Source organism: Chinchilla lanigera, unplaced genomic scaffold, assembly GCF_000276665.1.
Source record: "Chinchilla lanigera isolate Chin_1 unplaced genomic scaffold, ChiLan1.0 scaffold00052, whole genome shotgun sequence".
Classification (NCBI taxonomy): Eukaryota; Metazoa; Chordata; class Mammalia; order Rodentia; family Chinchillidae; genus Chinchilla; species Chinchilla lanigera.
The window spans coordinates 9581411-9606443 of record NW_004955453.1 but is presented as its reverse complement, the minus strand read 5'-3'; the positions used below and the strand labels follow the sequence as shown (position 1 = coordinate 9606443).

The 25033-nt window shown below is 35.3% G+C and overlaps 1 protein-coding gene across 1 annotated transcript in view; it reads right to left on the bottom strand.

Annotated features, from left to right (window-relative positions):
- Positions 1–25033, bottom strand: part of Cul3 (cullin 3) — a gene marked incomplete in the record, with an annotated part of 83423 nt that overhangs the window by 23533 nt on the left and 34857 nt on the right. The window contains 3 exon segments of the mRNA XM_013519956.1: positions 2055–2283; positions 4029–4143; positions 5933–6093. Of these exon segments, the coding sequence (XP_013375410.1) occupies positions 2055–2283; positions 4029–4143; positions 5933–6093 (505 nt within the window).

Here is a 25033-nt window from a genome sequence, read left to right as displayed (position 1 = left end):
AAAATAAAACAGTAAAAATGAAGTACTATTTGAACTGTTTCAGACTATTCTCTGCATATAATAACTAACGCAAATTTATCTGCCATAGTAAGCAACTTTTTCACTTTCTGATTTATGAGAATTTGGCTTCTTAATGGTGGAACTGTGCTTTTGAAAAAGTTTCAGCCTATGGTGCAAGAGTAGGGGCCACCACAATTAAGACAGTTCATAACTAGGTCCCTATTAGGAGGTCAGGAAATCTGAAGCCAGAAAACATTAAGTATGAAACAGAACAAAACCGTGGTAAATACCATTCTACTATTTCCTCCATTCATGTTCTTACTAGGTTCTTGCCACTGCTGGATATACCTAGTATGTTTAACACACACCTCCACGTAGAACCCAGAGATACTGTAATTCAAGTATGTCCAGGAAACAATCTCCTTATCAAATACTTCCCAGGCCCTAATCTCCAGCCCACTTAATCATCCCTCTTGACACACACCTAGGCAGGTAAGAAAGCAGTAACTCAATACCTAAACAGTACATTATGACAATTTTTCAACAGTCATTTTGTCTAAGAGGGGAAAACGCTCTTCATAAAGCCTAGTCCATCAGGGACCATTTAGGTTGGCAGTCATCAAATTATAGCCCAAGGGTCAAATCCATCATACCACCTCCTTTTGTAGTACTTATGAATTAAGAATGGTTTTCACATTTTTCAATGGTGGGTGGAAAAAAGGAAAACAAACAAAATACAAGCTAGTGATGTGAAAATTACATGATATTCAAATTTCAGGGCTCACTAAGTTTTAAAAGAACAAAATCAGGTTTTTTCTTTTGTGTTATTTTTCTACAGCTACTTTCTTCTATGATGGCAAGGATGATTAATTCATTACACAGCCCTCAAGTCTAAAATATCTGCTTTTATAAAAAAGTTTGCCAAGCCTCTATGCGGACAATTATCAAAGAGTACCCTATTTCAGAAAACCTCACAAATGCACTATGTTTTCTGTTTTGCCTTCTGCTTTTATAAGGATAATGTACCAGCAGAGTCCCTTAGAAACGAGTTTCTCTGGTTCAATAAAAAAATTGATTTACACACAACTTTTCAGAAACCGATAGAGAAATATAACCCTTTCCAAATACAAGCAAAGATTCAATTAGAAATAATTACTGATAAAGCCGTCTTCAGACCACATCTTTTAGCCCTCACTTTTCTTGCATCCTTGTCTCTAAAATTCTCCTTCAAAAAAAGCTTTTCACTCCTTGTATACTATGATACCAACAATGGTATATCTTTCTTTTACCAAAAGTAAGTAGGCAGCTTACTGCCAGGATTTCACCTAAAAAGTAGCAGAACATGGTAATTACGTTTATTTATTTAATACTATATCTCTGGTTTGGAACGGTAAGTTTGAATCCAAAGCATCAAAAACTAAGAATGAAGTGGGTATGATTTTCGCTGTTTTACTTATAATTTCTAGTCTACTTATCACTTCCATGTCTTTTTTAGGGGAAAAAAAAAAGTAAATAGCTATAAATAATAAGCACTACAGTTCTCTCAAAAATGATAATGTATCCACTAACTAAATACAGTATATCAATATGGAAAACACCAATATGTTTGCAGTTTTTGGCATCCTTATCACAACTAAATCCCAAACAAAACTCTACACAAATTTAAATATGGAAACGAGATTTTTAAAAAGATACACATAATCTACAGCTGAGTACATACCAATAGAAAGAACCCAAACACACTGGTATACAGAAGTATAGGAATGCTTAAGAAGCTCACTTGCTTCAGCAAGGTTATAAACCTCTTATCTTCTTGATTAGGAAAAACATGAAGAAAACTTAAAACAAAGGGAAAACCCCACTCAAGTCACTAGAAATACTGAAAATTTTCATTTTAAGGTGCAAACCATCATCACATTGTATAAAGAGTAGTGACAAATTAATTATACATACCCTAACTTCTTGAAACTGACTTTCAAAATCTAATTGTAGAATAAAAACTTACTGATAGGGGAGAATAAATATTGAATTACTCTTCCACTGGTAACACTTACCTTCTGTCTTTCCATTCTTCAACATATGTACTAGCCCAGAATTCTCCATTTCTACTATAGTCTTCATGTGCTTGGAAATCAGTTCCCTCTCAACCACTTTTACAATGGGCTCTTCGGTTGATTTGTCAAGGCAGTGCATCACCCGCTCTATTTCTTCATTAATTCTAGCTTCTACTTTCTTTATATATACTGAAGCACTGTTTTCTGCTAAAAACTTCTGGCTTTCCATCTGTAATTAAGAGACATGAGTTTTTTCAATGTCTTTCTGCTTTTAAGTGGGTTTCTATGTTTCTCAAAAATCAGCCAAAGACACCCAAGACTTGGTGTAATTTCTCATTACAGACTTATACAGTTTTAGTCTCCAATTTACCTACATAAAACTAAATCGATATATTATCTGTAAGTAGTGTACTCCAGATAGATGCCTGGGACTCTAAATGAGAATAGGAAATTTTTCTCTGTTTCATTATAAAATTACGACCAGAGCAATTAATTATGTATCTTAAGTTTTGCTGGCATCCTGCTGGTTACTATAGTCTGCCTGCCACCCCATTCCCAGATATAAAGGAGTATATGTAATAAAATTTCAGAAATAGTGTTTTTTTTTTTTTTGGTTTTTCTCTGGTACCGGGAACCGAACTCATGACCTTGCGCTTGCCAGGCAGGGGCTTTGCCACTGAGCTAAATCCCCAGCCCCAGAAATAGTGTTTTTAAGTAACAATCTTGTCTCCCTTACAGAAGTTCCATTATATTACAAACATTAACTGATTTTAGCCTATTTGATAATAGTGATAATGAATATATATAAGAATTACCTAGGACATACTGATATAAACATTACATATAAAATAACACTCCCATTTTCTTAATAAAAAAGTAGTTTTAATCCTTAAAAATAATCCAGTTCCTAAGTAGATGTCAACATACTAAATAAAAATCTTGATGAGACTATCTCCACTCACTATTAAAAAGTGTATGTAAGTGTTTATATACCTGTACAGATGTCACTGTAGCACACTTTGGCAATGAAGCATATTAAAACCATGAAATGGTAAAAATATTTTCAAAAACATGTAGAACTACCTGATGGAATACTGGATAAGAAAGACATGCTATGCATTACTAACTTATAAAGCATTCAAGTGTGTTCTGGGCTTACCAGTGTAGCCACAAAGGTTTTGCTGATGGGCTAGAAACTGATTATGAAGAAGAAAGCAACGAGTCCATCCTTTGTTTCTTTATGGATTAATGGCAATAAAATTCACTGAGTTTCATTTTTATACACATGTAATAATGGCTCTTATTAATCACCTACTAAACTATTAAGTTACAATTTTATATTTTAAAAAAGTCTACTATTAGAGGAAAACTTTAAATTAATATTCTACTAAGACATCTACTTTGACAAAACTCCTACTGCAAAATACTCAAATAGCTGCAACTTTCAAGAAGAATTTGATTACCTTACAAATACTGCCTATGGTTGTTAGTAATCAGTTACAGTTACTAGCACCATTTCATTACAAATTACCCTTAGTTTACCTTCATTTAAGCAATCTGTTTGGGGGTTAGCCTATAATTTCCTACTCAATGACCTTTACGGGAAACATGAGGCACATACCATGGAATCATGCATATCCTTATGTTTACAAGTAACTCTTATTACTAAAAGCCTACACAGCCATAGTTTCACTGGTGATGTGCTGCCTATGAACTTATGGTACATTAATAAAATGTTAAGAATATTTCTAAGTTTACATGTTTTACAATGTATACCTTTAAATTCTTCAACGTGTTATCACTGAGCTCCTTCAGCAGAATGTGAGAATGTGGAGTTGGTGTCTTAAAGAGTTATTTTTGCACCTTTCCTTCCTCAATGGGCCTCAGTCAAAAAGCCAAAATGTTCAAATTAATAGCTATATTCAATAATGTTCACATCCTAAAAGATCATTTATTTACATCTTTACTGATTACCTGAAAAAATTCTGCAGACATTTCCAAAAAAGGAGCCTCAAAATCTTCTTCATAGACTGATCTTCCTTCAAGACCTAAAATCATTAACATCTGACAAGCATTTCTTATTGCGCCTCTGTAAAAAGAAGTTCCTTGATGATTAAAGATTCACAGAAATATTCAAAACCTTCAGAACATTTAACTTTTACTAAAGTGACCAATCTCCCAGAAGTGACTCATTCATATATATCACAAGAATTAAGAAAAATTTAATTATGCTGGACAGGCTGTGGGGAAAAAGGAACACTTCTCCACTGTTGGAGGAAGTGCACACTGGTGCAACCCACTGTGGAAATCCTCACTGTGGAATGGAGATTCCTCAAAAAGCTAGGATTAGAGGTCCCATTTGAGCCAGTTATTGCCCTTCTGGGTATCTTCCCAGAAGCATTAGAGCATCATACCACAGCGATATATGTGCACCCATGTTTATAGCAGCACAATTTGTAATAGCTAAATTTTGGAAACAACCCAACTGCCCATCAACCAAGGAATGGGTAAAAAAGTTGTGGTATTTTTATACAGTCGAGTATTACCCAGCCATAAAGAAGGGTAAACTTGAGACTTTTATAGGTAAATGTAAATGGATACAACTTGAAACCAGACTCATGAATGAAATAAACCAGTCACATGTGTAAACATCATACTGTCTCCCTAATGTGAGAAACTGAAAGAGTAAATAAGGTCTAGAATGTACAACAGATATTGTGAAATAGGAAGTAACTGTTTCAAAGGAAAAAGGAACTAGGAAGGGGGAGGGTAAGGAAGGGAAAAGGGAGAAAAATGCAAGGTAGCTACACTATTAGTACCTCTCAGTTCACTAAAAGGGAAGGTTCATGCTAACATCAATTGAAGAATTTTTTAGTGCCCATATCCTGTACTCTGAGTAACTAGTTTGAAGATGGCAATATGCAATGTACTGACTATTATTATTCCCCTATTATTTTGTTATGAAATTTTTACTTTTTAATAAAAGAAAAAATTTAATTGAAAAGTATATCTTATAGTTACTTATCTCAAGTTGTTCTTACCCTATCATAACAAAATTTTTAAGATAAATAGCTGTTTATTTAGAGCCAGGGAGGACAGAATGCAGATAGGTAAGGGAGACTGTACCACCAGACCTAAGTAACACATAGCTGCTTCTGGGCAATAAAAGTTTTTGCACTAAACGGCTTTTGGGCAGTCTTGATCAAGCAGCAAAGCTGAAACAGTAAGAACTTCAGAAATTTTAAGCTAACAGGTGCTCTGAAAAGTAGAGAAAGCAATCTCACTTGTTTCAAGGCATTTCAGCAAGAGCATCACAAAACTGACATTGTAACTAAATTAAGACTAGGGACTTATGACTCAGGAGGATAGTACTTCTCAGTCATTTTTTATTATGCTCAACATTTTCCTTTAAACCTTTTAAGAATGAAGGTTAGACAAAAAGCCCCGGTGGGCACAGTGGTGCTTGCCTGTGGTCCCAGGTAGGGGGAGCCCGAGATGGAATTACTTGAATACAAAATTCTGAAGCAGGCTGAGGAACTCAAAAGCTAAGACTAACGTTTGATTTGTTTTGAAAAAGCACATTAAACAACACTTACAATAGTCTCTTCTAAAAATGTAACAGTTGTGTGCTTCAATTCTAGGTAACTGATAGTTTTTGAAGAGTTTAACAAAGTGCTGGACCGAGCATTTATTTTAATAAAAACTATGACAATGAATTGGTTCCTTTTTTTGTTGTTGTTGGTACTGGGAATTGAACTCAGGACCTTGTGCTTGCCAGGAAGATACTGTGTTGCGGGGTTATATCCCCGGCTAATGGATTGGTTCTTAAGATACAACTGAAAATTCAACGCACAGGAGTAAAAAGATAAATGATATACCTGTCTACAACTTCTCCTTTCCGCTCTCTTGCAATCATATCCAACAGAGTTTGCCGAAGATGATCCCTAATACACCCATAACGTACAACTTGATCTCGAAAAATAATTAACCCCAAATTGTAGACATTCTCCACATTATTTTGCTGTACATATACACGGTCCTGCAGTTAAAACAAAATAAAATAATCCTGAATGCACATTTTACCAAAATAAAAGTAATGCTTGTGACTGCCAATAAAAATAATGAAAACAGTGGGTGTGATGGCACACATCTGTGATGGCAGCTTCTAAGGGCAAGGCTCGGTGAAGCAAGAGGATCTCAACTCTGCGCAACCTAAAAAGAGCAGAAGGTGTAACTCAGTGGTACTGTGTTTACCTAGCATGCACCAGGCCCCTGGCATGCGTTTAATTCCCAGTGCAGCAATGAGGACGACGACGATCACAGAAATAAAATTCCAAAAGCAGTTGTTTCTCAAGTGAGAAACACTTCACATTCTCATAAGCTCTATGGAATTCTCCAGTATCACTCAAATTATATAAAATTAAATCTTTACATTCTGCAATAACTACCAAAACAAATAATGGTTACAGATGGTTGCTAATTTACCCAAGAAAGAAAAGGGAAAAAAGCAAGCGCCACACCCAGAGAGGCAAATAAGCAGAAAGAAGAAGAGAAAGGCACATCGTACCTTTCCCTCAAAGCTATAGCAGGCCTCAGTCAGGTTCTTTCTTAAATACTGTACTTGAAGATTATTTCTTTTTAGTTAAAATTGAAAGCTGAATGAAATACAGATCCATGACTTGCACTGATTGCTACTGGTAAGTATCAAATGCTCTAATGCATACACAAGAGAACAGCATTAAGTGTCACATAATTAAAACACAGTTACTGTCACTTCACACTGAGTACTTACTGGCAACCATCTTACTTTCAAGTTCTTACCAAAATTAATGGTATCTCACTTTAAAGAGCATAGATAATCCAGAATTACTGGCCATAAAAGTCTTATTTAGAGCATAATTTGAAATTCGTATATATACTAAAATACAACGAAATAAGCATAATGCTTTCAACACAGAAAAGAATTAGTCACGTAATTCCTTTTTGTTCTTAACAAAGACCCTTCTTGTCTGTCAAACCCTCTAACAACCGGAAATTATTACGTGTTTGTTTACAGGTAAGTACTCTGGAAAGAGAGCTCATAGCTTTCAGCACATTCCTGGAGGCATCTGTAATCAAAGAAGTAGTTAAGAACTAATGTAAACAGTGATCTTTGAACCTTCTGGAATAACGTATTAGATATAAACTTGAAACAACACAACCAAGACCAAACTACACAATTAACAGAGATTTTCCATACTAACAATGTAACTAGGCTGCTACTGATCAATCTTCCACACAACTTCAGATTGTCTGTGTGCAGCCTTCACTTCATTAAGCATCATTCCTGCAACCTTCTCTTCATTCATTCATCTTATGCAGCAGTAGGTACCTACTTGCAAAAAAAAAAAAAAGCTATTCTCCTATTAACATCTCCACTGCGCATATTTCTACACTTTATATAATCTTACAAGCCCACTTTTTCCAATCTTGACATCAACTTCATTTGAGTTCAAACTTCACTGGTGATTTCTCCAGTGAGTTCCTGGACTTTACACTTTCACCCTCAAGGTCTTGAACTTCACGTTTCCTTCTGACTGCATCCGTTTCTTTCGATGCATCACACCAGTTCTGTATCTCTTCCTTACTTTCACTGTGAGCTCCAGGCTCAAACTTTTCATACTCTCATCCTATTATCTTACTTTTCAGCATAAAACCAGACATACGCAATAAAAACTGGCATAAATGTACTGAATTAGTAGAGACACAAGCACCATTTTAATTATGAAAATAACTGCTCCATTACTTAAGTGAACTAATTCATAAATTTGACTTTTCACAGTACAAAATATAAATATCCATGGTATAGAAAAGTATTCTCCAGGAGAATCTGTTTTACCTACTAACATCCTCAAAACCAGTACCTGGTTAGTTAACCAGATGATAAAGCAACTATTCAACACACATACACACTTGTATCTTAAACACTTTACAACATACAAATATTCACTCAGATGTCAACCTCCTCCTTTTTTTAAAAGGATGATGCTGGGGATCAAACCCAGAGCCTCAAATATGCTAATAAGCATATACTCTACCACTTAGCTACTGTCCCAATACTCCAGTTAATGGAATCTTCTTTGTCCTGTGATAGGAGATCAACATCACCTCTCTTACATACACTCATACATAATCAACTGTCCGACATTAGTGTTTCAGTTTTACTATGGTACATCATTAATTGAAGAAATTTGTGGTGCAATTTGAATATAAAATTCTTCTAGATTTTGTTTCCACTCCTATGTTTTAAATTGCCCACACCTAATCCAAATCAATATATTAGCCATTTACCTTGACCAAAATGTCTCAAAAGCATTTAATCTCTTTTGGTAAGGAAAAAAATTCTCCTTTTCACATCACTCTATCAGTTTAGACAATATTAAACTGTACAATAAGAACAATAATGAACATAAACACCTTTGAAAATAAAAACAAACAACTTTCAGGAAGCACAAGATCAATTGATAATAGCAGAAGAGAGATGTATATAGTACAAAGTAGCCTAACAGCCTTTTATTAAATAAATAAATTATTAGCCTTTTATTAATTAAATAAAACAGAACTTTTATTAGTCAGGATGCTTTATAGCTCCAAAAAAAAATGCTGGTAATAGTGGCAAGTTCTTCAACTTTCAACTACAGGGAAATCATACAGGATACTGAACAAATTATAAAGGGAAGCAATAAAGAAGAAAATATATGTATGCAAAAACACATATATATTTACAAAATTAGCAAGTTTAGCTGATGTCAAAATAACAGTTCCTTTTCAAAGAAACCAAATGTTCTCAATTTAGGGTAAGAGAACTGCCAAATAACTGTTAGGCCCATGTCTGTTTGCCTGTCTTTCTGCCTCATTGTCTGTCCCTTTCTTTTTCTTCTATAAAAGGTATTACCCTACACCAACGACAGAACAAAAAATATATACAATGTAATCTTTAGTATGAATCAGTGTTACCACATTTTAATTTTTTTATATTGCTTTGCAGCAGTACAATGTACTTGCCATAAAGTTCACTCATTTTAAGAGCAGTTTGGTAACTTACACTTGAACAATATTTCTGTTCAAATTTCTGTAATTGTGCAAACACTGCTATAATTGAGTTCTAGAGTATTTACATCACTCTAAATAATCCCGTGGGCTTGTCTGCAGTCAATACCCTCCTCTAGTACCTCTATCTATGTATAAATTTCCTTCTCCCAACATTTCAGGTAATTATCATGTAATATATAATCTTTTGTATCCAATTTCTTTCACTAAGCGTAGTATATAAGGTTTATTTATGCTGCAATATGTATAGGGTCTTCTTTCTAGAGCAGAGCTGAAGGTATTTGTTTTTGTTTTTTTTTCTATATTATGACTAATGTGGCTGTAAACAGGTGTGTACAATGGTTTTACAGATGTATGCTTCTGTTTTTCTTGGTAGAGCCTATGAGTGGCATTACTGGGTCATATGGAAACCGCTAAGTTATTTTCTAAAGTGACTATTATCAGTTACAGTAAAATTCTGAATATGAAAATTACAATGATAAAATACAAGCATTTTTTCTATCATCTCTGGCTGTGCTGTTACCTACTGTCTGACAAGTGATTTATCTAATCTGGCCCTCAGTGAAAGAATGGTAAAACTGGTAAAGATAATCTCTGAAATTTTAATGATTTATTAAGATTAATCCTCTGACCCAAAATTAATGTATATAGGGTCAGCTTCTCCTTTCTGTATTTACTATTTCTCCTTCTTTCTTCTGTATTTATTCTCTGTCTTCCCAGAATGGGTCTTCTGAATCCTAAGTGGTATTCAGAATAAACTGTTGTCTGCAAAAACACTGGTGACCCGTACTAAAACATATGTTTCTGAGCAGCATATAAAAAGAAATTCAGCCTCTAAATACAAGAGAACACTTTCATAACAGATTCTAATAATCTCTTGTTTAAAAAAAGTGATTTACTTTAATACAATGTTAATTATTTAAATCACTGTTACATTTTTGGTTTTGTATATTTCTATGTCAACTATTTTTTAAAGTCATGATTTTTGTTAATCTCTAGCCAAAAAAAGAATTTTAAAGTATGGATAAAATTAAGAAAGTCACCTCAAAGAGAGATAATACTCTAAAAACTAACAAATATTTTGGGTTAGTCATGGTGGCCCACATCTGTATTCCCAGATGCTCAGGAGGCTGAGGCTATGCCACCAAGTTCAAGGGTAGCCTCTGCAACTTTGTGAGAACCTATCTCAAAATAAACTTTAAAGGCATAAAGATATAGTTTGGTGTTTATTGGGTACAAACCCCAGTAGCACAAAAAAAGGAGGGGGAATCCCTCAGGCTTAGACTGAAATCCTATGGTTTTGTAGGAGTCCGACATTAGTCACTTACTTAATGCAGACAGCTCCGTGGAGATACGGAGTTGGTGGCTGCTTCTATTCACATTTTAAAGCCAACATACATTTTAAGTAATATGTTCTGAAAACCATATCTGAAAGCCTACTATGTGAGCCACAGACTCAGTTTCATCTTCACAGAGACAAACTATACCTTAAATTTCTGCTTATAGCTTTCTCTCAAAGTTGCTATTTCTTGACCAAGCAAGCCTGTAGGGAAAAAACCCTTCACAAGCTAAGTAGACTCCGGTAAAAGGAGGAACCAAGAACATCTCAAGTCCCCCTTTTAGGGCTGGGGATATAGCTCAGTGGCACAGCGCTTGCCTTGCAAGCATGAGGTCATGAGTTCAATTCCCAATACCACCCCCCAAAAAAAGTCCCCCTTTTCACAGAGCTGGGTAGAGGTCAGGTGCTTCTGTACCTAACTTCATTCATACATAGCTGGATAAAGCAACTTAAAGTCAATTAAGATTAGGCAGGTCTCAGTTGGCGAGGAAAAAAAAGGGAGTGTGTCTGTCACTGTTATAAGAAAAGGGAAGCTCGCCCAGGAGACCTCCATGAAAAACTCCTTCCCCTGATGTCTGTAAGTACAGTCCTATAAAATGTAGGCCTCTATTTTCCCAGCAGATGAGAAAACATCAGCAAACAAGGCGCTTGGTCCTACAAAGCTAAGGATACTAATATTTTCACCATCTTAGTAAATATTTGTCTTTGTTCTTTTAGTGCTGGATCAAAAGTAGATACCTACATAGTTAACTATCTGTAAGAGATCAAACTCAGCAGAAGAAGGCACGCTTGGAGGGTCAAAGTACACTACACAAAAATATGGTTCTCACAGAAACAGAACTTCTGCAAAGTCAAGAAGTACCTTTGTAAGGGAGCTAATAAACAGCTTTAATAACCAGAAATGTTATTAACAAATCAAAATGGAATAATTAAAAGTGAAGCAAATTTGAAAATGAAGTTCAGAAAAGTAACTCATTATTTAAGTAACTTACCTGGCAAGAAAAGGTTAAGTATTTTCAAATCATTTACCTTACGGAAAACCCAACTAGGACAAACGGGTTCTGGATATGCAAAGCACTAAGTGCTATACTCAAGAAAACAGGTAACTTGTAAATTCTTTCAGTATCATGTATACCTAGTGTTTCATTTGAACAGTGTTTGCTTATAAGACTAGAGAAGAAAATTCTAAAACTAACCTGGTGACTGATGTTGAATTCATACAGAACTCTGAAAACTGTACTACAAATATAAATATTCCACAGTCCTTTGGCTCAATTACACAGTTTAAGGAAACTCTCTATTAAGAACGTCTGCTTCAAAAATCTAATACTTTTTCAATAAATTAATGAGCCAGGGGAGGTTATGTATTAGTACTCATTCATCTACACTTCCCTGGATAGTCCCATTTGTGGCTACTAAAATGTGGCAAATGGCTCAATTTATCAAGCTAAGTTTCAGGCAGATTATTCAAATTCTTAAAATAGTATTTCAACTTTCATTTTCTTGTCCACATAGTACGCATTACTGGTAACTGTGTTTTTATCTATTTTCTTAACAGCCCATAGGAAAAAAGAAACAGATTTAATAACCATTACACGTTTTAAATATTTATCCTGCTAGTAAACTAGAGATAAACCTGCAAAGTTTAACTCAACAGTTTTTTAAAATTTAAAAAACAACAACAACAAAAGGAGCTCAATGACCAAGCTGCTAGGACTGCCAGAACAAGTTTGAACCTGCCTTACTAATAAGCTTAATCACCAGGCAATCTTTTCTATCAACAAGTAATAAGGTAAAATTTTCAAATAGGTTTATTTCCAAGTCATGAAATAAACACGGCTTAAAGAAGGTTTACACAATAAAAATAGAAAAGACAAGAAAAATCCAGAAAAATACCAATTTTTATTTTACAATTTTAATAGGAAAAAGAAGTCTAATCAGATTGAAGTTAGTAAAATTATCTCAACATTTTCTACAATGCTACTGCCTGAGTACATTTTTAAAAGGGTTCCAGTTAGATATGAAATAGTAAATTGTACAGACAGATTAACATTTTTTGTTATTTTGCATTATAACTGATAAAAGTAGTAGAAAAGCACAGAAACGTTCTGTGAAGATTTAGACATAACTTAAGCTCAGAGTAACAGTTTCCACCATTATAAAATGAGTTTATCATCTCTCTGGCCTATGAAGGTTTTTAATGAAAACATACCAGTTGTACAAAAAATTATATTTAAAAATAATTTTCACTTATTTTAAAAGCTGCCAACTAAGATATGAGACAAATCAAAACCCAAGACAAATTTCTCTAAAGCTGTGTAAGTTGCAACAAATCATAAAATAGAAGCACTGTTTCCCCAACCCAAAATTTAATAATCTAAGAGTGGAAGAAAAAAATAACTCTAGAAAATAGTCCATATTAGGACACAGGAAGAACTACTCTCAAGGCCTTGTAGCAATGACTGGAAGACTATGTTTTAGAAAATAAGATATGTCTGTACTAGAGAAGTGATATAATTCAATGGTTAACAGCACCAATTCCAAACTACACTCCATTACCGCTTCCATTTCAAGCCTATCTCTGTTACATAATAGGTATGAGTTTCATACATGTCTCTCAGTTTCCTCATCTGTAAATAACATCTACCGTTAAATGTTATTCCACATATTATTTATATTCAACTACCCTGGCAAGAGCAACATGAAACCTTGATAAAAATAAAAAGCTAGACTTTTTACTCCCTGAAACAGTAACTAGTAAAAAAAAAAAAAAAATCAAATGACAACTATGCTATAGAGAAAGTGGAGCCCTTGTGCACTGTTAGAATGTAAGACAGTATAGCTGCTGGGGAAAGGAGTATCATACTTCCTCAAAAAATTAAAAACAGAAAAAAATAGAATTACCGTATGATCCAGCTCCACTTTCACATATATGCCCAGTAAGAACTGAAAGCAGGTTTCTGGACAGGTCTTTTGTGCAGCTATGTTCACAGCAGCTAAAATATGGAAACAATACAGGGCACCACTGACAGGCAAATGGGTAAGGAATATGCAGCATATACAAACAATGGAATATTAGCTTTAGCAAGGAAGGAAACTCTGTCATACCATAACATGGATGAGCAATACCGTAAGGAAATAAATCGTAAAATAGTAAGTATCACATGACTCCACCATGGTCAAATTTATATATAGTAAGTACAATGGTGCCTGGCAGCAAACTGAGGGAAAGGAAAATGGGGAGTTACTTAGTAAGTACAGAATTTCAGTTTTGCAAGATGAGTTCTGGATTGGATGGTGGTGATAGTTTCACAAAATAATGTGTTTAACAGCATTAAACTGTACCTTTAAAAATGATTAAGGTGGTAAATTTTATGTGTACTTTACCATAATTTTAAGAACAAATGCAAATGCCATGCTGTTAAAAGCATCAAAGAACAAAGGAATCTGAAAATGTGGAGCCAAGATTTTGGAGAAAAGGCAAACACACTGAGAGAGCACCACACTTGCCTTCACTCATTTTTCCTGGGTCATGTGCTATATTTGGAGGAATGGAAAGAAAGAGACAAAGCAGAAAGTCACAGGTGGAGCTGGTAGGGCTGACTACCAAGCAGTAAGGACTCAGAGGCAATGACTCTGAAGAGGTAATAAACAGAAGAAAAACAGAAATTCTTCAAAAAACGTTTTGCAAGAGATATTTACTGACACATTTTAAAAAAACAAAAACAAAAAAAACCAAAAAACTAAACAGCAATACTGGGAGGTTAACAAGCATGACATGAACTGCTGGCAGACTTGCACACCTGAGAGAGAAGTTACAATTCAAGATACACTTTATGGAAAGCAACCTGGTAAACACCTGGGGCTCTCACCTGAAGTCTCCAAAGGCTTAACTCCTGGAAACACAGGCAAACCAGAGACAGATCAACACTACCATAGCCTAAAACCAGCCTAACTAGATCATGGTGACATCCGGCCTGCCTGCCTGCTAAAACACAATGCAAATCTGTTGGGAGAAAGATACTGTCCAGTGCCTCCGCAGTTTTCTTCACTACATAGAGGCATGCGATCCAAAATTACCAGCCTTGCTACTTCCCCTGCAAACAAAACAAAAACTAAAAAACAACCCAGGTCAAATGTCTGGAAACTTAAAAGAAGAAAATCCTCTGGAAGTCGAAGTATTCTAAGATCCTTACACTATCCAGAAACTTTTTTAAAGAGGCAAAAAAACTAATGATGTACAAGGATATTCACTATAACCTCTAAAGTAAGTACTATAACAACAATAAAGGAATATACAAATTACAAGCTAATTAGGAGGGGGATGGGCTGAGGAAACACATATTAATCTAAGGGCAAAAAAGGCTGAAAACCCAATAAAGAACATATGAGACAAATAGAAAAAAAGTAGAGCGGTAACTTTAAATCCAAATGTATCAACAATACATTTAATGTAAATGAATCAAATGCTGCCACTTAAAAAAAAAAGATTGTCAAATAAGGTTCAAAAAACCATGTTACTCTGGTACACATGACATACTTTATAAGTAACTAAAAGGATACATGAAGGTGGAAAGGATAAAGGAAATATGCTAAGCAAAAACACTGACAAAAGAAAGCCCATATGGTAACACCAGACAACATGGACTTGCAGGCAAGCAACATTTATTACCGCAAATAGGAGTGTTACATAAAAATGAAAGTCAATCCAACAGGACGATAAAACAATACTACATTTTGTATTCACTCTGTAACAAAACTTCAAAATATATAAATTAAAAGGAGAAACAGACAAATGCACAACCCAATTTAATGATTGGTAACATTACTCAACAGTTGACAAGACAAACAGACCAAAAACTTTGTAAGATATGGAAGATGTGAACAACAGAGTTAGTAAAGCTGAGCAAATCAATACTTGTAACAACACTTCATCCTACAATCCTACGTCAAAGAAGTGAAATTAAGAACTTCTCTTCATCAGAAAGAGAAAAAGCATTAAGAAAAAGCAAGTCCATAATGAAAGATAACATCTTTTAATTCATACATCTGACAAAGAACGTTTATCGCAAATGAGGAACTCAAAATACTAAGAAAAAGACTGGTAACACATTTTTATTCTATTTTAAAAATTTTATTAGTAACATATTTTTAGAAAGTGGGCAAAAGGTAGGTACTCTTATATGTTATTTATCAAAAAACTTTTCCAAAAATATTAATTTCAAAACTGGCACAGGGCTAGTGAATTATCAAGTGGTCAGCATAAATGCCATGGTACGATTTCTGGGTAAGTCTGTAAGTATTTTAATAACGACGGTTTTTAAGTAACTTCTGATGACAAGTCTTAACCTCTTCAGTGTTATTTTAGTATTAGATTCAAATTCAAAAAAGATGCTATGAAGATTTGCATTATGCTTTCACAGTTTACAACTAGTCCTAAGAGCCACTGTTCTCAAGGTATGTATGGACAACCAGGACTATCTGCCTGGAAGCACTTCCATATTACAAAATTACCCAATGAAAACTCTGAATATGGAACACAGCCACTGAAGACCAGTTTCAGATTTTATTCACTCACAGATATTGTGAAAGGGAAAGAAATTGAAGGAAACTGCTCATAAGGAAAGAACAACCGGGATGAAGGAAAAGAGAAAAGAAAGAAAGAAGGGAAAAAATGTGTACATATGTATACACAGGATAGCTACAACAGTACTACCGATTCCTATTGCTTTACTGAAAGGAACAGTTAATGTTTAATTGTTTGATCAATCTTACATGGTTTGTTTATCTGGGTAACCAATTTGAAGATATCAATATGTAATACAACAACCACTGTTAATTTCCTAAAAAAAAAAAAAAAAACCAGAACAGTTTCATATACAATATATTCAGTAAATACTTGCTACATCACTTTATCTTCATAACAAAAAGGTAAATGTTAGCTCAACTTTGGGTTTATCAAATTCTATTAAACAGAGCCAACTAACACATCTTTCTGCAAGAAGGTTGTACACTACAGCAAAGAGGTGAGGACCACAAGCTTGGAATGAAGAAAAGACTCATCCAATTCTCTACTCTGGCTATACAGGACAGAACAGTATGATGTTAGCAGGTTAATCTCTCAAATCTCAAATTATTCATCTTTCTAACCTAAATTTCTTCATTCATAAAATGGTATTACAACACTCAACTTGAACATCAGGTATTTTAAAATATTTAGCACAGAGACACAGTTATGTAATAAAAGATACCTGTTGCTACTCAGGAAAGTATTGTTACTTTTCAAATACACCCAGTAAAATTTTAATTCCATTGCTAAACTACTGTTTAAACAGGTATTAGAAGACTGAATTCATTAATATACTTTAAAAGTACTTAAAATGTTGCTTGGCACACACTAAGGATCTGAAAGCATTATTTGCTATTTTAAGTAGTAGTACTGAATAAACTTGTAGTCAACCAGGGCCCTTCTCCCAAAAAGAGTTCTTATAGAAATTGTGATCACCTTAACTAATCTACTCACACCTCTTTCTTCCTTACCCTAGGTATTTACTTTCAGTGTCAGAATAGTTTAAAACTGTAGAGCTGAAAAAGTTCTTAATTTAAAATGATCTATCCTTAACCAGATCCAACAGCTGGGTTCAGGCATTCATAAACTACCCTTGAAACTGCCAAGTATATACTTTGTGGTACACAGACACTCATCTACTTCTAGGACAGGGTTCAGGAATTCTGACCATTCACCAAGGAATCTGTGACTCCCAAAATGCTAAGAACCAGAGTCCTTACTCAATAAATTTATTTTACAGGGTAACAAGGCTTAACCAGAAAGGTTAGATGACTTAAGCAAATTAATGTCAAAGGTGGAACTAAAGCAGAGTCTCAATTCATCATTTAAGTATTTTTTTCAGTACTTCAAGTTTCCCATATATACTATCAGCAAACAATTCACTTTGCATATTGAAGTTTCATTCCATTTACTCCATCATGAAATATATGCCCTATTTCTGACTACACCAATTTAAATACTGTCTAAATACTTGTCACCCTAACCTAAGTCATGGACTGCTAAGTAATTACAGCACACACACACACATATGCACAAAAGTTTACTGGACAGTGATCAAGGTGTTTATGATTCTATTATTTAAAACAGAAACTGAAAAATATTAACTAATTGGAAAGAACAAAAAGTGTAAAATAATTATGCATAATAAAAAACAATAAAACAAAACAAAAACTTCCAAACAAAACACAGCTGAGATGGAAGGTAAGGAAGAAACCCTAATTATCAAGTACCAAGTACAGTCTCTTTTTTCGGAGATGAGTGTTGAGACAGCGTCTCGCTATGGAGCACAGGCTGGCCTTCAACTTACTATGGAGCTTAGGCTGGTCTTAAACTCAAGGTGACCCTCCTGCCTCTACCTCCTGAGTGCTGAGATTACAGACATGTGCCACCATACCGAGCTGTCAAATACATTTCTAACCGCTACATATTCCTAATAATGCCCTGGCTTTACTTTAAAGGCTTAGTACTTAGCTTTGACCTATCTATAAAAAGAGACCATGGTCTTGGCTATCTACTGTCAGTCACAGATACAAAAGCCTGAGCAGAAATGGGGAAAGCCTGTCTTAAAGTGAATCTTCTTGGGGCTGGGGATTTAGCTCAGCGGCACAATGCCTGCCTGGCAAGCGCAAAGTTGTGAGTTTGATTCCCGGTACCGCGCAGCACGGAGCGGGGAGTGAACCGTCTTACAAAACTGGATTTGGTAACAACGGTGAACAGGCATGAAGCACCCAACAGGCAATGGATTGTGTGTCCTTTTAAGATGTCATTTTGAAAGCAGAGAAGTTGCCAAGGAAGACTTTTTAATCCATCTGTGCTTCTTCAGAATATGGCTATTTGCAAGCTTCTCTAAATGTACAATGTAGATTATAAGGGAATGATTTTTGGAATTAAAAGCACCCACACCTGCAGGAGAAAATACAGAATCACAAATTCTATCATCTCTACGCTATCCTCTCTTCTGACCTTGAAGAGAGCACAAATCATCCTTGCTAGCTTCAGCAAACAACTTACAATGCTTTTCTTTTCAGTTCTGCTCCTTGCTATTATACAGTACCTTTGGGTAACAACCACCTTCAAACTAGTAAGTGATCTCACACACTTTTCAGATGCCTAAATTTTCATCTCTAATTTTATTACAATTCCTTTCAGCCATATCCTGACATAAGCAAGCCTTGGAACCTTTCATTAGAAAACTCCAAGTAACTTCAGCACTGTTCATCATCCCTTCCCTCCTGCTTCTACTTTGGTATATTTCAACAAGGGTGTTCCTCACTTTCATTGGATTTCTAGATCTACTAACCCCTAGTACCTAATATTTCTATTTCTTGAGACGGTATGATCACTATTTGCTTAAACACCATGAAGCCATGATCAATTTTTCCAACTACTGCTACTATCGTAGAATCTCCTGCCCATCTTCAATATGGAAAATTCTACCAGAAGGTTCCCTTATTTTGAACAGGAAATTCCTCACTGAGGCTAATACCTTTTTAAAAAAAAAGCAGATTCTGATGACAAGGTACACCATACAAAAATCTGTGCCAATGCATGTAAATTGCACACACTCACCAGCACAGAAAGTCCATTTATACCTATTTGACTGTGTGCAGAGCAGGTATTTCAAAGTTTTTTTTATTACTTTTTTACTACTTCTGTTAAAAAAAACACTTTAGTGGTTTGTTTACCCTTACAATTCTGGAGTTCAGAAAACTAACATCCTTTTCATTGTGCTAAAAAGTCAAGAGTTGGTTCTTGCTGGAGGGTCTGAGGGACGAAGCTACATCCTTTCCCTCTCCAGTTTCTGGTGGACATCTGTTTCCTTGGCGAGAGGGCCCTTCTTCGTCTTCACAGGGCACCATCCCAACTTCTGCTTCTGTCACAATGCCTTTTCTCTTAATTCCTCCTGCATCTCTCTTCTGAGGCTCAATGTGGTAACATCAGGCCTAGGAGAACGGTTGAGGACAATCTCATCTAAAGATCCTTAAACACATCCGAAAGCTTCTTTTGCCACACAAGCTTACATTCCCAGGTTGCAGAGATTACTCATAAGACACCTTGCGGGAGGGGGCATTATTCAGTTTACCACAATCTACAAACTCCCAACAGCTCACATTTCTGTCAGCCTGAACAGTCTCTCCTTTTTAAAGGCTAAGCTTCAAGAGAATTCCTCAGTTTGTCTCCTCTTCATTTCCTTCCATCCCTGACTTTCCAAATAGCTCAAAGTCAGTAACTCTATTCTTCTGGGTTACTGTCTATCCATGCATATGAATTTATTCCCTCTAATTTTCTTTAGGAATAAACTGTAATACAAGTCCAGTTTTGCTGTCTATGAAAACACTGGAAATACTAACAAATTCAAGTAGATACAGAAATACGTATCTTTGAAATTTACCTTAAAGTTCTAAACAGACAACACCTTTATTAACCTTCTATTAACCTGATATACAAAGACAGGAAATTATTTCCCATTTCTTTGTTATTATAAAGTAGCCTATAGAATACTACCCATGAATTTAATTCTCTCATGATATTATATTCATTTTCATATTTTCAGGAAAAAAATGAACCAAATATTAATGAACACTTATGGATTTATATCAATAACTAAAGTTATTACATAACAAATTTTCTCTACAAAGAAAATCCAATCTTTTCCTGATCATCAGTTTTTTGAATAATTAAAACCTAGCCCAAACAGGTAATACAAGTCTCAAACACTAGAAAGGGGCAGAGTTGTAGCAATTAGAGGCCACAACCTCCATGTACACTTTTCTTTTTAAAACAATGAATCTGTCAACAACAAAGCTGTACGGAACAAACTCCGACCAATGCCCGTTTCCATGTAATCAGTGATACCATCTTCACTTTCCAGTCCGTGCATCCTCTGGCATCTACGCACTAAGGCACATACATGCGTGACATTTTAGACACAGACACCTCCTTGTGAAGAGTAAGAAGTAAGCTAACTGAGTAGGTGGTAAGTGGGTAGACAATGAAACTTCTCTCCTGCCTCTCCGAGCATACGACTTAAAATTCCAACAGAAGCAGAAACCACAGAAGAAACTTGCACAGGTTCCATGCAGGTGTAACTAGTACACTGAATCACAGATGTGGCTAAAAATCTTAGAAGAAAATGCAAAATTCAACAGAAAAAAAGGGGAGGGGGGGTTTAAAAGTATTTATCTTGGTCTAGAGTACTCGTTACAGAGGTACATACTACTCAAAGATCATTTTGTACACTTTAGTTCATTTTAATGTATATAAACTACCTTAATTTAAAATGTACTTTTAGGTGTTTTCTGGTTTTGTTTTGTTTTGTTCTGTCTTTGCAATACTTGTGATCCAACCCAGGGCCTCTGCACTGAGCTGTATCTCTAGACTTTTCCAGTTTTCTACTCTGAGACACAGTCTCTCCCTAAGTTGCCCAGGCTGGTCTCAAAAAGATCCTCTTACCTTAGGCTCTCGAGTGGGTAGGATTATAGGCATGCACAACCAAGCCCAGAACAGTGGTATTTTAACTAAGCCCAGAACACTACACATTAAAAAAAAAAAAGCTAATGACAGACTGGATATAAAAATGAGGAAAAACTTGTGGAATGAAGATACCTTATCATGCTATCTTTCTGAAACTAGAATACCATAGTATTTTGAAAAGATTATATACTGATTATATAAGAAGGAACATACTATACAATACCCACCTTAACTTATTCAAGGTATACTGAAGAGCCCACTTTGCACAAGGAGCTATTCTAGATACAAAAGATAGTGGTTATATAGACACTGTCCCTGTCCTCAGTTCAGTCTAATAAAAAAGTTAATAATCTTCCCTATTCATGGTTTTGCTTTCTGTGACTTTAATTACCTTGGTCAACTGTGGTCTGAAAATATTAAATGGAGAATTCTAGAAATTAACGATCCTGAAGTTTAAAACTGTACACTCTACAACCACTCTGGAAATCAGTATGGAGACCATTAAAAACCTAGAAATAGAAATTCCATTTGACCCAGCTATACCTCTTCTAGGTATCATCCCAGAAGAGTTAAAGATACCATAATACAGAGACACAAGCATACTCATGTTTAAAGTAGCAAAAGTTGTAACAGTTAAATCCTGAAAGTAGCCTACATGCCCATCAACAATGAATGGAGAATTTTAGAAATTTATAATCCTTAAGTTTAAAACTGTACATTTTAAAGATGTGGTATACATATATGATGGAGTACTACTCAGCCTTAAAGAAGGACAAATTTGAGTCATTTGTAGGAAAATGGATACACTCTGAGATCATAACGCTAAGTACAATAAACAGACACACAAGCTTAAATATTGCATTTCTCCTACATGGGTAACCCAAAGTGCACATGATTTAAAGAGCAAAATAAAAAAAAAGATAGGAAATGGGGAGGTAGACTTTGGGGATATAGGAAGGGGATCTAGCGGGATCTAGGGGGACACAAGAGGAAGGAGAGGAAAAAGGGAAGAAAAAAAAGGATTAAAATAAAATATGTACATGTACCAATTCCTCATGATAGATGTATTCATTATATATCACAAACATACCAAAAATAAAAAGAAATAAAACTGTATACTGTTCGGGGTAGCTACATAAAACCTCGCAGTCCCACTCTAATCTGCCTAATGTGAATCAGCCTTTGCCCAGCATTTCCAGGCTGCATCAGCTACCCTTGCCTCCATTATTAGTAGCTATAACAGAGACACACGATGTTATTGCAATGTTTACGTTCAAGTATCCTTATTCTCCCTAGTGATGTCCCCAAATTGCAACAGTAGTGCCAGGGGTAGGACACTACTATGATTGTTTAAGTGCTGCTAAAGAACAGTAGTAGGTGTAAGGACAGCAACTACAGACAGGGAGGAGTACATGACAGCTCACAAATTTAAGACTTAAAATGTTTCCTTTACTTGCTCTTAATTTTGAAAATAAAGATACTGTGAGGATTCTAAGATAAAAGGTAAGGATTCAAAGCAGCGCAGTAAAACAATTTATGCTTTAAGACAGTAACTCTAAAAGACATAGGGAAAACAGAACAGATAAGAGCCCAGTGAATATTTTAAGACCATTTGTACTGAAAATACCAAGAAAAAAATGAAGGTAGAATGAAAGATCTTTGCTAACAAACAAGAAAGCAGGAAAAAAAAAAATTCCCAGATTCTAGCAATAGATGAGGAAAAAGGAACTGATAAAAAGTAATTCTTAGGTTTCTAGTATGAACACCTGGAATGCTGTGATTATGAGCTTATTTGGATATGCCAAGTCCAAGTACCTTGCACACAATGAAGCTGTCCACCCGACAGATGAAAATCTCAGAGGCTACAGACGTAACTTGGGGATCATGTGCAGACACACACAGAGCTATGGAAGAAGTAAGTGCACCACGAGAGCAAAGTCTAGGAGGACTAAGTCTAAAGAATCCCTCTACTTAAGGAGTGAAAAAGTGGAACAGGGGCAGAGAAGGCACAGGCAGAAGGTAGGAAGTGCAGATTGCTTTGTCACAGCCACCAATGACCAAAACAGGTCAGGAGAAAGTATACTCAACTGTGCCAAATGCAGACGAAAGGAAAAAAAAATCAAGAAGACCTGCTGTTCTTCAGAGATGCACAGATTCTACGGTGATCCTAATCACCGTGGATTAACAGAATAGTTAAGGTAGATAGCTAATGGGACCACATTCAAAACAAATGAAAAACTGTACCCAACAGATGGCAGTATCAGCATTTTGTTATGAGAGACTGACAGGTAAGAAACACTGAGCGGTAACAGGGATCCGTCAGAAATTTAATGGAATTTTATTCTTAGGCTATGAATGGCTTGAACATCCAAAGTTGATGAATACAATCCAATAAAAAAAAGACAGAATCCCAAAATACTTAAGGTTCCAGACAATACAAAAGGAGACACAATCAACAGCACAGGTGGAGAACTAGTCTTTCCCAGAAGAAAATACATTATCCTTCATTAAAACACAGAGTAAAAAGAAAATCACAAAAGGGGAGAAAATACAGGTAAAGTTGTAGATTTAGTGCGGAAAAATGAAGTTTCTACTTGATGTTTTCTTTGAGAGGTAGAAAGTACGATCATTTACCAAGACTGAGGGAATCAGTGAGAGATAGAGGTCTGAAAAGAAATAACTGTGGAACAAGCTTACTTGAGAAGAAATAAATGAAAGAAAATGCCAGGGAGTGGAAGCACTGACTAAAGGTCTGTGACAATGGTCGAACAGTGGCACTGACCGATCCTGTGTGAGGTTTCCTCCAGCAAAGGTTCAGGAAAGGCAAGTCACCTGGGTGACCCAGTCTGGGGTGTATGTACCAGGTGGGTTTGATAAACAGAAGAAGGGGCAAGAAATAGTAACAACAGTTAATTATTACTAAACTTGTTTCTGTGGGCCAATTCCTATATGTGCTTTACATGAATGGTTCATGTAACCCTCATCATCATCCTACCCAATGGTACAGTATCATTTTCATTTTACCATAAAGAAATATGAACTAATTACTCAACCATGGTCATGAGAAGCAAGGCCAGGACTCAAGGTTTAAGATTTCACTGCAAAAATAAAAGAACTGAAACAAACAAGATTTTTTTTAAATGGGTATATATATAAAATTTTTAAAAATACTTCATTAATAGAGATGGACTATGTGGTTTTCTACCTTAGCATTAGGTACTTGGTATAGATTTTTAAAAATTACCAAATCAAAACTTTAAAGAGAATACTATCAAGTTAACTTATTTCACATTATAGTATATGCTACACATTATGATACATGATTTCACATTTTACCATATTTTTAGCCATAAAACGAGAACACAAAGTGAATCTATAACCTGACAAAGAAAATGACAGTGAGAAAAGCTAAGTAATTTCTTACATCCTTTATTACCTTCCTGAAAAATTAAGTAGCCTCTCCTTGACCATCCCCCCACCACTAAGGCCTTGCAAAACCACGGGGGAAAGGCTTGACTGAATTTACTCCCAACAAAAAACCTTACAGCTGTTTGTTCTCATTGGAAATTCTTTCCAAACTTTGCTTTTGTCTACTAAGTAAAAGAAATTAGGACAAGATCTCACACTACACTGAACCTAAAAGGCAAAACTAAAATAAAAGTCTGAAGAGAGTAAAGTCACAGAAGAAAACCCCTGTGTCTCATCCCAAAAACAGTCATTAGACTTAATTCTTCAGTGATGCAACTGTTAAACTAAGGGAATTTAGATTCATTTTAATCATATGAAAATTGTTTAATAATTAAGAACGTAATCTCCCTGAAAGTTACTGAACTTAACTCAAGCCAATGTTTTCTAAATTGTCTTGCTTACTGCAAACTTTCTGAGTGATAAAAATGAAAACAGCACTAGTAGGTAAAAAAAATGGAATATAAATCTTGAAGAAGCCACTAGCCTTGAAAAAGACCGGGTACAATGATGCACTGCAAAAATTTACTAGCAGGAGAGATG